Raw genomic sequence first — 12,005 nt, forward strand, 5'->3', positions numbered from 1 at the left:
GAACGTAGAATCCATAATTTTAGTTTTCTGCAAAGAGATATACATTTAGTGACTTCCTTAAAGTTTTATTTCATTTTTTATTTTCACTTACCTATTTTTATAAACTATTTGGTTATTTGTCTTAAATTTTCCATTTTTCTTATTTCTTGCAATTGACTATGAACTTCGTTGCACAAATAAGTATTGAAAACCACATGGTTTTTTCGTTGCATTTTAGGGTAGTGTTTTGTCAAAGTTGTTGCATTTGAAAAACGCTCATCCTGTGTTTATTGGGAATGTGGTAAATGGTTTGATGTGCTCAGTAGCCAATCTCCCATCTTCCTCTTTTATTATCTTTGGTCGTATACGCGTTTGGTTCGATTATTAAACTAATCTGGTAAATGGTTCGATCTCCTCAGTAGCTAATTTCCCATCTTCCTACAATTTTTAATCTTTGGTCTGGACGGCGCAATAGCCACGAGTTCGATAACCGCAAACGACTTGTTTGTATTTACTTTCTACAAATATCTCCCCTACATTACTCACCCTACGTTACAATATTGACTAATTAAATCTTATCAAACAGCTGTATCAGGAGCGTGTATTGAATGTTCAGTATTGTGTAAGCAACAAAAACATAGAGCTGAACGTACGTATTATAGTGAACAAAGAGACGTAATTAGCTAGATCTATTATCAAAATAATGCTGTTCTCTCAGTATATAATATCTTTAGTAATTTTAGACTTTTTTAGAAATAATTAATTCCCAAAAATGATGTGCAGCATTTTACAAAAAGCCGGACAAACCTTCATACCCCGTGTACTGGCACAGCGTTTAGTGTCCACTTCAGGAGTTCAGCATGAAATTTTCAAAGTTCAAAGCTTAGAAGATTTCGAGACTAAGGTCAAGAAAAGCGATAAAGTTGTGATTGTGGATTTCTTTGCAACGTAAGTTTTTCATCAAAGTGGATGAATATTATATAATTGCCATTCATTTCCTGTTCAAAAGATGGTGCAATCCATGCAAAATGTTGACACCCCGTCTAGAATCTATTGTTGGTGAAAAGGCTGGTGCCGTTAAATTAGCAAAAGTGGACATTGATGAACACAGCGAACTGGCCTTAGACTATGACGTTGCAGCTGTTCCTGTTTTGATGGCAATGAAGGGAGGAAAAGTTGTCAATCGCATGGTTGGTCTACAGAATACGGATAAATTGAGAGCTTGGATTGAAAAAACCGTTGAAGATAATAAATAGGGTGAAATTGTAAAGGGTATTATCTATGTATAAAATCAATTACGAGCTTTAACTATTACATTCAATGTAGCAATTTGTATTTGATGTAGGTCTTGTTACTCTTCCGAGCATAATCTAAATAATTTAATTAAAATTGCATTGTATAAAGTGGATTTTTTTAAATTTTTATTTCATTATTTTTTCAATATAACTATTGTTTATAGATTTATACTAACGCTTTCGAAAAATTTCCGTGCATTGAAATTTCTAGTCGACCTGTTCTGGTGGAACACATATGAAGTTGTACAACAATTATTGAAATATATACCGTGTCTTCTAAATTTCATATACCATTATTGGTAATTTAGATGTGTATCGTAAAAGGTACATATAGGACATTTTGTTTTTTCAAGAACTAATGCATAATATTGTAAGGGGCCCAAGCTCAAAAGTCTTAACCAAGTAGTTTATCTTTTGCAAGAAATTTCGAATAATATGCTTGCTCCAAAGGAAGGTGCACTGAGTTTGATCACCTTTCTAAAAATATAAAAGATAACGTTTTGCCAAATTTAAAATTGGATCATGCAAAAGCTAAAAGGTAATCTCTTAATAAAAGGACATTTTTATATGCGGGATATAGAACTTATTATTTTTAACTTAATTTCACCTAATATTGAAATTTAGGACCGATAAAGGATATATCCGAAGATCGATCCATATCAGTGATATGTAGTTGATTGCAGATCTAAATGACCCACTGAATATATCTACTTACTTTACGTGCTGAGTTTTGAGAAGATAGGATGCCAACTCTGAAATCTGAATGGCGATCTATATGGAGGTTATATGTACGAATTCCGATTTTTTTGGGATTGGATGATAAATTCGTCTATAGGACGTTCAATACGTCTAGATATAAATTATACGTGCTATATCGCCTATGTTTTGTGTGCATTTGTGCATGAAAAATAGGCTTGAACGTCCAAGAAATCATGTTAGATAGATATGATTAGAGGGTGGATGGTATTGTGTTCGGTTCTCGCATTGAAAAACAGTTTATTTTCTAATTCTTAAATAAAACATGAGAAAAAGATCGTACGCATCAATTGAGCAAAATTATTTGCTTTGATCTCATGTGTTCCTCAAAAATATTTCCGAAAATCGAATATAGTACCGGGCTTTAGCTGAAACATTTTCAGACAATCAATTTGATATTCTTGCATTGATTCGCCAACTAAACATTATAGGATGGGAGTGACTGTTGTAAAATGGCTTGCATACAAAGGGTCATGTGTTCAATTCCAGTTTCAGCCAAACGCCAAGAACATTTTCTGATGATGACATTTCTGGAAGGAAGCAGCACTCATTGATAAGAGAAAAACCACTATGCCTAACAAAAAACTTTATAGAACAAAGATAGGTATTTTTTGGCGTTTCACATCTAAAACCCATGTCTAAAATCTGTGGAACAATTCTTGTTTTGATAGATTTTGACAAAAATACAATAATGTTTAATTTTGGTTTTAAAGTATGAAACACCAACATGTACCAAACTAATTATATTAATTAATTATAACATTATTTTATTAATTAAAATACTATAATTAAATAGAATACCATCCAGGAGTACCAGGACGTTTCTTATTACGATCCAAAAATTTCTTAAAGCCTTCCTTGGAATCATCCATAGCCTTATCTTCGGCTTTTTTGTTCTCTTCCTTTTTACTAAAGATATCGGGAAATGTGAATTCCATGTCCTTAGGCTAAAAACAAAAAAAATCTTTCAATTTCAAGCAGTATATGCTTATAATAAGTATTTGCTGATATTGTGGATTAGAATATAAACTTGTTCCTGACCAGAAACTTACCATAGTTACATAAGCTATCTTCATGTCATCATTTTTTGTGACATAGCCATATGTTTGGTCACGCTTTGTAGATCCTAGGGCGATGCGGGTACGAACATCCATCACCGGAATCTTATAGATCTTTTCCAAATAGTTTTTCACGTCATATTTAGTCATTTCCATCGACACCGAAAAGGTGGCCACATTCTTTGGCTGAGGTTCTTCCGGACGTATCAATTTCATCCAGAAGTTCGGCAGAAATATACGTAATTGGGGATTTCCACGTTGATAGATGGGATACCAGCGAGTAGACATATTTCTTCTCAAAAAAACTCTTTATTCTTTTTTTTATTCTCACAAATTGTGATTCTGTTTATGTATGATATGAAATGTTTTCCTCCCTGAATAAACAGCTGATTCTAGTCTAAAAACTCCCAGCTGTTAAATTTACAATATAAACAACCCTGTGTTTGTTTACTTTTGATCACACGTGCAAGAACAGATGTTTAAATTTAAAATCGATTGAAACACATCCTTACAAAGTTAATATCAATTATAATGAAAATAAAGAAAGGCAAAATAAAACAGAAAAATAATGTTCCTGTTCAGCTAACACGCAAGGAACAACGTAAACAAAAAATACAGAAGAAAAAAGAAAACAAGCGTTTGTTTTTCTCCAGCAAAACTGAAGGCAAGAAGCTTGTGGCAGAAGCAAGGAAAGATAAAGAATCTAGGAACAAACAATCAATTAAAAAGAAAATCAAAAAAATCCAACCTGCTATCAATCCTGAGGATATTCCATTGGAGACACTGTTGTCGGGTGAGGTAGATTCTGATAATGACGAATCGATTGATTCGGAATTTTCTGATGAGGAAGTAAATGCATTACTACCGATTTCATTGAGAAACAAGATTGACGCTGTTAAAAAGAAACCGGGTCCACAAATTAAAAAAGCTAAGACACAAAACTCTACTCGTCCTAATGTCGAAGAACAACATCGCCGTGAACTACTTCGTCAAAAAGACCTTGAAAATGCGTCACGAAAGCAACGCCTTAAACAGTTGAAGATCGAAAATGAGGAGGAGGACAAAATCATTGCCAAACTGGAGAAAAAACTGGGCTTAAACAAAACTAAAAACAAGAACCGAATGGTTAGAAAAATGTTTAATGATGGTTTAGATTTTGCTTTGGAATTATGTCTAGACGATAATGAAGAGGAGGAAAAACAATTGCTAAAGGAAAAAAGAAAGCAAGAGCTTAAACAAACCCAAAAGGAACCCTCATGGAGTGACGAAGAACAAGATGAGGAAAGATTTAATGCAATTTTTGGTAGTGGTGGCGAATCTGAAAGCGAGTCTGAAGCAGAAGGAATGACCGATGACAACGAAGATATGGAACAAAGCGAGGAAGACGCCAATGATGATGATAGCGAGAGCGAAAAGGATGGAAATGACTCTGAGAGTAGTGCTCATGTAAACCCCGATCATAAAGAAAATATCCCTACGGAAGAGGAGTGTAAGTACCATCCTATTTTCCTATCGTACTCTGAATATGATTCTATATCTGTTCAACTTGAGTATTGCATAGATCCTTCGTACTGCAACCGTATTGTAAAAATATGATTTTCACTAATTTCCCATGTTAAACGAATTCAAAAAGGCAATACATATGGGATATATGTTGGACTTAGATAAATTTAAAATCAAGAAAAAACAGTTCAAATAAAAATGCCAATCTTTGACAAGAATTGAGAAATTTTGAACGCTATTTTAAAATCGATTTTAAATCACTACTTAATACCAAAAGAAAGGCATTTTGTCATTAAAGCTGCATAGCGGTTGTTGAATAATTTAATCACCTACACATTTTGGTCATAATATATTTAAAATATTTTCTTCTCATTAAGGTCTTCTTATAACATTAATTTATTGCACTTGTTAAACTTTTTTTGTTACCAGATAAAGAAGACATATACGGCAGGAAACGGGATAAGGATGGCAATATCATAAAGGATGCGACTGAAGGTCCCCAGAAATACATACCGCCCCATCAGAGAGCTCTGTTATCTGCTCAAAACGACAATAAGCAGAAAGAAATTCTTGAACGCCTACGAAAACAATGCAAAGGTTTACTCAATCGTTTATCGGAAGCTAATTTGCATAAAATATCATCAGGTATAGAAGAACTATACATGAAAAACTCACGATTCAATATGAACGAAACCTTGAATAAACTACTGCAAGAAGCTCTTATCAGCAAGGTGATGAGCAACGAACGTATGGTACAGGAACATATGGTTTTATTAGCCTATTTACATGCACATATAGGAAGCGAAATAGGCGCACACTTTCTACAAATGTTTATCGAACTATTTGATTCCTTCCTTAAGGATCAGGACAGATTAGAACCAGAAGACAAACGGCTAAATAATGTAGTTTTATTGCTGAGTTATATGTATATTTTCAAGATTTTTGAACATCGACTATTATTGGAGATAATTGATCGTTTATCCAATCAAATGAATGAGAAAACTATAGAATGTCTTCTGCTAATATTCCAGTCGGTAGGGTTTAAACTACGTAAAGATGATCCCCTGGCCTTTAAACAAATGATGCTGAACGTTCAGGGGAAAATCGCAGCAGCACCATTGGAGCTCAAAGAAAATTTGAGGCTTAAGTTCATGGTAGACATATTGAATGCTGTTAAAAATAATAATATCAACAAAATTCCTAGATTTGATCCGGAACTTCATGAGAATCTAAGAAAAAAACTTAAAGCTATGCTGAGAAATGATAAATATGTAATAACATTGAATATAACCATGGAGGATTTGCTGAAGGCTGATACTGTTGGTAAATGGTGGGTTGTTGGTTCAGCTTGGACAGGGAATATAGATGAAATGGCAGCTGCTCAAAAAATACATAAAAATGGGCAAACCGATTCCAAAACTGAAAGATATTCAGAACAGTTACTAAAACTGGCCAAGCAACAAAAAATGAATACGGACGAGCGCAAGAATATTTTCTGTATTATAATGAGCGCAGACGATTACATTGATGCCTTCGAAAAAATTTTACATTTAGCAGTAAAAGATTTACGCTCGATAGCTTATGTTATTATACACTGTTGTCTCAATGAAAAAGCTTCGAACCCATATTATGGCCACCTGGCCTTAAAGTTTTGCAATTATAATCGCAAGTATCAACTAGCATTTCAATTTGCATCATGGGATCGAATAAACGAAATCGACTCTTTAAATAAAATACAAGTACGAAATTTGGCACGCTTTTTGCAACAACTTATACTGAATAATGGTTTGCAATTGTCTGTTTTGAAAGTAATCGATTTCTTGCAAATAGATAAACAAAGCTTTGCATTAATGAAAGAAATTTGCAAGGGCCTTCTTTTGTCAACAGAGGAGCAAGATATGTATCAGGCTTTTGAGAGGCTGGCTAAGAATAGTAAATTACAACAGTTCAAACAGAGCATACGATTATTCCTACAGCATTTTATGTTAAAAGAGCAGAGGACTACACTTAAATTATCGGATGACCAAACAGAATTACTGCAAAAAAGAATTGATTATGTGGATAAATTATTGGCTTATATAGAATTGTAGATAAGAAATAAAGTTATTTTTATACTAATAACTTGTGTTCTATATTAATTCATTATTCGGTAGCTACAATAAATAAAGTAATCAAGGCAAGTCCAAAGTCGTACGGAGCCGACTATATTATACTATCTCAAATTTGTTGGTAGCTATAAAAAGAAAATTAATATTTGGTACACTTCTATAGAATTTTGATTTGGCCTCACATTTTTAGCAAAAGCTTAAACAAAATTGTCTCCTGTAGTCAAATAAGTGAATATACTTTAATTAATCTATAAGTAGACTCGGATCTATAGTTCGACTCATGGCCTGACAATCTACGAGTTTTTAAGCCTTTTTATGCCAATTGTGCTTTTTTTGATTTATCGAAATATCTAAATCTTAACCAATTTCGCTGATATGTTGCCTTTTTTACGAGACTCACCAAACATTCGGATGTACGAAATTTAAAGAAATCGACCGAACTATGATATGTCAAATTTAAGGATGACTGGACTCAAGATGCGAGCTATACTTTGAACACAAAAATACATGAACAGACAGATGCACGTCGTTCATTCCTTGGTCATTGGTTCGCCTTTACTTACATACAAATGCATCTGGTGGTGAAGGGTATCAAAAGTGCGTGAAACTACATGCTTAATTGATACTAAAAAAGAAAGTCCAACAGTGCTTGGCCAATGAAAGCTTTGGGGTTTACGAGCAACCTGGTACTTCAAGTCCACTTAGGTAATTCATAACGACACATATGCTTGCTTCTTTCCATTTCTTCAACAAAGTGACAGCTCATGTAGTAGGCTTTGTAGTCTAACCCAGCATTTTATACAAAACCTGTGTTTTTGTACACTCTTCTCAAATCAAAAAAAATAATTAAATTTTGATTTTATATTCAACTTTTGTTTATTGTACACATACAATTAGTTTTTACTTAAATGAATTATAAGGACTGTATCCACTTGAGGGGTAAAAAACCATTCGGGTGATCTAGATTACGAGACCTAGAACAGACCCGAACCGTTATTTATTTAAAAAAAAAATTATAAATCAATCAAATATTTGCAACAAATCTCGAGCTCTTTGGTATTTAGTCGAGTTTACCATTGCCAGTTTCTGGCTTTCATCTTCTTTATCCTCGCACTGTTTATCTATATCTTCGATAACATCGTTGGCAATTTTTATGATTTTCTCCCTTGCTGCTCCCTTACTACCACTTAGATACTCAAGTGCTGTGGCCCATATAATGTCATTCATCATATGTTCATCAAGCATGGTCTGTTGTATAGAAATTTGTCTTAGTTTTTCGAATTTCCATTCTTCACGCGAGTTCTTCCATTTTGTCAGATATTCTTCATTACGCTGTTTTTCTCTGTCTATCGATTGGCCCTTCTGTGCTTCCACATGTTTCTGATGTTTTTGCCTCTTTTTCTGCCTTCCTGTGACAATTGCACAATTGTTTTCAGGTTTCTCGCTTTCTTTCAATTGCTCCAATGTTGGCATTTCCATGACGTCCTCGTCGTTGTCATTTTGTTCATCTTCCTCGTGATTACTGTCGTTGGCAGTACCTTCAATTATTCTTGAACGTTTTTCTTTAACAATATCTTTTTCCTTGTGCTTACGTTTTTTGGATTTCTTTTTTAATTCTGTAAATAAACAAACCTTAAAGCTACATCTCTCATATCTGAGTACTATCCATACCTTCGTTGAAATCCTGGTTATTTGTGGTGGCTTCAAGAATAACACTTTTATCCGCAGCTTCATCCTCGTGTTCTGGATTTGGATTTTTTCGTTTTTTGGCCTTTGGTTTCTTTATAGCAGATGTTTCCAACTTAGCCATTTCAATAACTTTCCACTATTATGGTTTTACCAGTGATGCCAACGCAGAATTAATACCAACTGTCAGGTCTGTTAAATGAAAATTTCAATGAAAATACTGCAACTTATTTATGTGATCGATGACGCACTTATCGATTTTTATCGAAAGGAAAACAGGAGCAATTGAAGTTTATGGGCCCCACACCGAATTGATTGAAATTAATATATGTTATGTAGCTTAGTATGGTGATTCTAACAAGGTCAATTTTTTTCTCGGAAATGCCCGGGTCTTGAGATATAGCCCTGCAAATGGTCAATAAAAACTTGATATATCTCCTTTGTTTATTGTCCAATCTAAACAAACTTGGTATCATATGAAAGCTTATTGAATGCACTTTTATATATTTTTTAAATATCTAATATAGTTTGGGAGATATAAATAAAAAAGAAAAAAATTTCCCTCATTATACCCACACTGTGGAATAGGGTATTATAAGTTAGTGCATATGTTTGCAACACCCAGAAGGAGACGAGATAGACACATGGTGTCTTTGGCAAAAATGCTCAGGGTGGGCTCCTGAGTCGATGTAGCCATGCCCGTCTGTCCGTGAACACATTTTTGTAATCAAAGTCTAGGTCGCAGTTTTAGTCCAATCGACTTCAAATTTGGCACAAGTATGTCTTTTGGCTCAGAATAGATACTTATTGATTTTGGAAGAAATCGGTTCAGATTTAGATATAGCTCCCATATATATATTTCGCCCGATATGGACTTATATGGCCCCAGAAGCCAGAGTTTTACCGTAATTTGTTTAAAATTTTGCACAAGAAGAACAATTAGTACTATAGTCAAGTGTGCCAAATTTTATTGAAATCGGTTCAGATTTAGATATAGCTCCCATATATGTCTTTCGCCCGATATGGATTAATACGGTCCCAGAAGCCAGAGTTTTACCCCAATTTGGTTGAAATTTTGCACAGGGAGTAGAATTAGCATTGTAGCTATGCGTGCCAAATTTGGTTGAAATCGGTTCAGATTTAGATATAGCTCCCATATATAGCTTTCGCCCGATTTACACTCATATGACCACAGAGGCCAATTTTTTGCTCCGATTTAGTTGAAATTTTGCACAGGGAGTAGAACTAGCATTGAAGCTAAGCGTGCCAAATTTGGTTGAAATCGGTTCAGATTTAGATATAGCTCCAATATATAGCTTTCGGCCGATTTACACTCATATGACCACAGAGGCTAATCTTTTACTCCGATTTAATTGAAATTTTGCACAGGGAGTAGAATTAGCATTGTAGCTACGCGTGCCCAATTTGGTTGAAATCGGTTCAGATTTAGATATATCTCCCATATATAGCTTTCGCCCGATTTACACTCATATGACCACAGAGGCCAATTTTATATTCCGATTTAGTTGAAATTTTGCACAGGGTGTAGAATTAGCATTGTAGCTATGCGTGCCAAATTTGGTTTAAATCGGTTCTGATTTAGATATAGCTCCATTATATATATGTTTTTCTGATTTCGACAAAAATGGTCAAAATACCAATATTTTCCTTGTAAAAATGTAAAAATGACTCTAATTTTCCTAAACTTCTAATACATATATATCGAGCGATAAATCATAAATAAACTTTTGCGAAGTTTCCTTAAAATTGCTTCAGATTTAAATGTTTCCCATAGTTATACCCACCACCATAGAATGGTGATGGGGGTATAATAAGTTTGTCTTTCCGTTTGCAACACATCGAAATATCGATTTCCGACTATATAAAGTATATATATTCTTGATCATGGAGAAATTCTAAGACAATATAACGATGTCCGTCTGTCCGTCTGTCTGTTGTAATCACGCTACAGTCTTCAATAATGAAGCAATCGTGCTGAAATTTTGCACAAACTCGTCCTTTGTCTGCAGGCAGGTCAAGTTCGAAGATGGGCTATATCGGTCCAGGTTTTGATATAGTACCCATATAAACCGACCTCACGATTTGGGGTCATGGGCTTATAGAAATCGTAGTTTTTATCCAATTTGCCTGAAATTTTAAATCTAGAGGTATTTTATGACCATAAAGAGGTGTGCCAAAAATGGTGAGTATCGGTCCATGTTTTGGTATACCCCCCATATAGACCGATCTCCCGATTTTACTTCTTGGGCTTATAGAAACCGCAGTTTTTATCCAATTTACCTGAAATTGGAAATCGAGAGGTACTTTAGAACCGTAAAGAGGTGTGCCAAAAATGGTGAGCAACGGTCCATGTTTTGGTATGGTCCCCATATAAACCGACCTCCCGATTTGCGGTCTTGGGCTTATAGAAACCGTAGTTTTTATCTAATTTGCCTGAAATTGAAAATCTAGAGGTACTTTAGGACCATCAAAAGGTGTGCCGAAAATGGTCCGTATCGTTCCATGTTTTGGTATAACCCCCATATAGACCGATCTCCCGATTTTACATCTTGGGTTTATAGAATCCGTAGTTTATATACAATTTGCCTAAAATTGGAACTTTGGTTTGGTATTTTAGGATCATAAAGAGGTGTGCCACAAATGGTGGGTATCGGTCCCTGTTTTGGTATAGCCCCCATATAGACCGATATCCCGATTTTACTTCTTGGGTTTCTATAATCCGAAGTTTTTATGCAATTTACCTGAAATTGGAAATCTAGATGTATTTTCGGATAATGCCTCCATATAGACCGACTTCACTTCTTGAGGGTATAGAAGGCGCACTGATCATAAAAATTGCTTGAAACTCAATGTAAATTTCCAGATTTTACTTCTCGGGTGAAAATCTACAGATTTAAAATTTCAAATCAAGACGTTATTTTATAATTTTCTTGCACACTTATAAGAGATGTTAATGATTCCTCTAAAACTCAAACAAAAATGGTTCTTATAAATCCAGAATCTGATATAGTCCTCATAGGTGAAATCTTTAAATTTATCTTCGGGAAGTGTCCTCAAGTCCACAAGCCCTCCTGAGATTTCAAAGGAAACCCTAATATTTGGTTCATGGTGGTGGGTATTTAAGATTCGGCCCGGCCGAACTTACTGCTGTATATACTTGTTTTTTACTAACATTGTGTTCCACCCTAGTGCATAGTCTATCAAATTCTGTCCACATCGAGTGATATTTAAATGTATGTATTTGGGACAAACCTTTATATATAACAAAAGTGGTGCAGGGTATAATATAGTCGGCCCCGCCCGACTTTAGACTTTTCTTACTTGTTTTTACTAACATTGTGTTTCATCGCTAGAATTAAAAATTAAATCGGCTAATACCCTGGAACCGATTTAGTTTTTAATTCTAGCGATTTTGTAGAAGTACAAAAAATTGTCTCCAATTCTTTTCAGATATAAATCAGATATGGTAACACAAATTTTGGTCTACATAATGGTGAAGGGTATAATATAGTCGGCCCCGCCCGACTTTACACTTTACTTACTTGTTTTTATATAGAAAATGTCATAATTTTTCTCTATAGGAAATTTTGTTGAAATTT

At 34.5% G+C, this 12,005-nt stretch overlaps 4 protein-coding genes across 6 annotated transcripts; 2 read left to right on the top strand and 2 right to left on the bottom strand.

Annotated features, from left to right (window-relative positions):
* The first annotated feature begins 514 nt into the window (after positions 1 to 514).
* Positions 515 to 1,387, top strand: LOC142237246 (thioredoxin C-1). 3 transcript variants are annotated; one of them, XM_075308625.1, is made up of 3 exons: positions 515 to 628; positions 733 to 927; positions 989 to 1,387. In XM_075308625.1, the coding sequence occupies exons 2-3, from the start codon at positions 752 to 754 to the stop codon at positions 1,233 to 1,235; spliced, it is 423 nt and encodes a 140-aa protein (XP_075164740.1). In that variant the 5' UTR covers positions 515 to 628; positions 733 to 751; the 3' UTR covers positions 1,236 to 1,387. The 3 variants fall into 3 exon arrangements, with proteins under 3 accessions (XP_075164740.1, XP_075164739.1, XP_075164737.1); XM_075308624.1 differs by having other exon boundaries at positions 526 to 628; positions 714 to 927; XM_075308622.1 differs by having other exon boundaries at positions 529 to 628; positions 723 to 927.
* Positions 1,388 to 2,771: 1,384 nt separating this feature from the next.
* Positions 2,772 to 3,481, bottom strand: mRpL23 (mitochondrial ribosomal protein L23). Its single transcript, XM_075308621.1, has 2 exons — positions 3,083 to 3,481; positions 2,772 to 2,977 (listed from the first exon to the last, which is right to left on the bottom strand). Exons 1-2 carry the CDS (start codon positions 3,374 to 3,376, stop codon positions 2,819 to 2,821), a joined length of 453 nt encoding a protein of 150 aa, XP_075164736.1. The 5' UTR covers positions 3,377 to 3,481; the 3' UTR covers positions 2,772 to 2,818.
* A 57-nt stretch (positions 3,482 to 3,538) lies between these two features.
* On the top strand, positions 3,539 to 6,712 carry LOC142237244 (nucleolar MIF4G domain-containing protein 1 homolog). The gene is made up of 2 exons (XM_075308620.1): positions 3,539 to 4,577; positions 5,021 to 6,712. The coding sequence occupies exons 1-2, from the start codon at positions 3,620 to 3,622 to the stop codon at positions 6,679 to 6,681; spliced, it is 2,619 nt and encodes an 872-aa protein (XP_075164735.1). The 5' UTR covers positions 3,539 to 3,619; the 3' UTR covers positions 6,682 to 6,712.
* Positions 6,713 to 7,550: 838 nt separating this feature from the next.
* LOC142234829 (uncharacterized) lies at positions 7,551 to 8,568 on the bottom strand. The gene is made up of 2 exons (XM_075306022.1): positions 8,371 to 8,568; positions 7,551 to 8,315 (listed from the first exon to the last, which is right to left on the bottom strand). The coding sequence occupies exons 1-2, from the start codon at positions 8,507 to 8,509 to the stop codon at positions 7,720 to 7,722; spliced, it is 735 nt and encodes a 244-aa protein (XP_075162137.1). The 5' UTR covers positions 8,510 to 8,568; the 3' UTR covers positions 7,551 to 7,719.
* Positions 8,569 to 12,005: the final 3,437 nt, after the last annotated feature.

Source organism: Haematobia irritans, chromosome 4 (assembly GCF_050003625.1).
Source record: "Haematobia irritans isolate KBUSLIRL chromosome 4, ASM5000362v1, whole genome shotgun sequence".
NCBI lineage: Eukaryota > Metazoa > Arthropoda > Insecta > Diptera > Muscidae > Haematobia > Haematobia irritans.

Coding starts and splice junctions, on each gene's coding strand:
- mRpL23 (XM_075308621.1), bottom strand. CDS start 3,376: ATGTCTACTCGCTGGTATCCCATCTATCAACGTGGAAATCCCCAATTA. Junction 2,978..3,082: donor AGATAGCTTATGTAACTATG/GTAAGTTTCTGG, acceptor TTTTGTTTTTAG/CCTAAGGACATGGAATTCAC.
- LOC142234829 (XM_075306022.1), bottom strand. CDS start 8,509: ATGGCTAAGTTGGAAACATCTGCTATAAAGAAACCAAAGGCCAAAAAA. Junction 8,316..8,370: donor TAACCAGGATTTCAACGAAG/GTATGGATAGTA, acceptor GTTTATTTACAG/AATTAAAAAAGAAATCCAAA.
- LOC142237246 (XM_075308625.1), top strand. CDS start 752: ATGATGTGCAGCATTTTACAAAAAGCCGGACAAACCTTCATACCCCGT. Junction 928..988: donor ATTGTGGATTTCTTTGCAAC/GTAAGTTTTTCA, acceptor CCTGTTCAAAAG/ATGGTGCAATCCATGCAAAA.
- LOC142237244 (XM_075308620.1), top strand. CDS start 3,620: ATGAAAATAAAGAAAGGCAAAATAAAACAGAAAAATAATGTTCCTGTT. Junction 4,578..5,020: donor TATCCCTACGGAAGAGGAGT/GTAAGTACCATC, acceptor TTTTGTTACCAG/ATAAAGAAGACATATACGGC.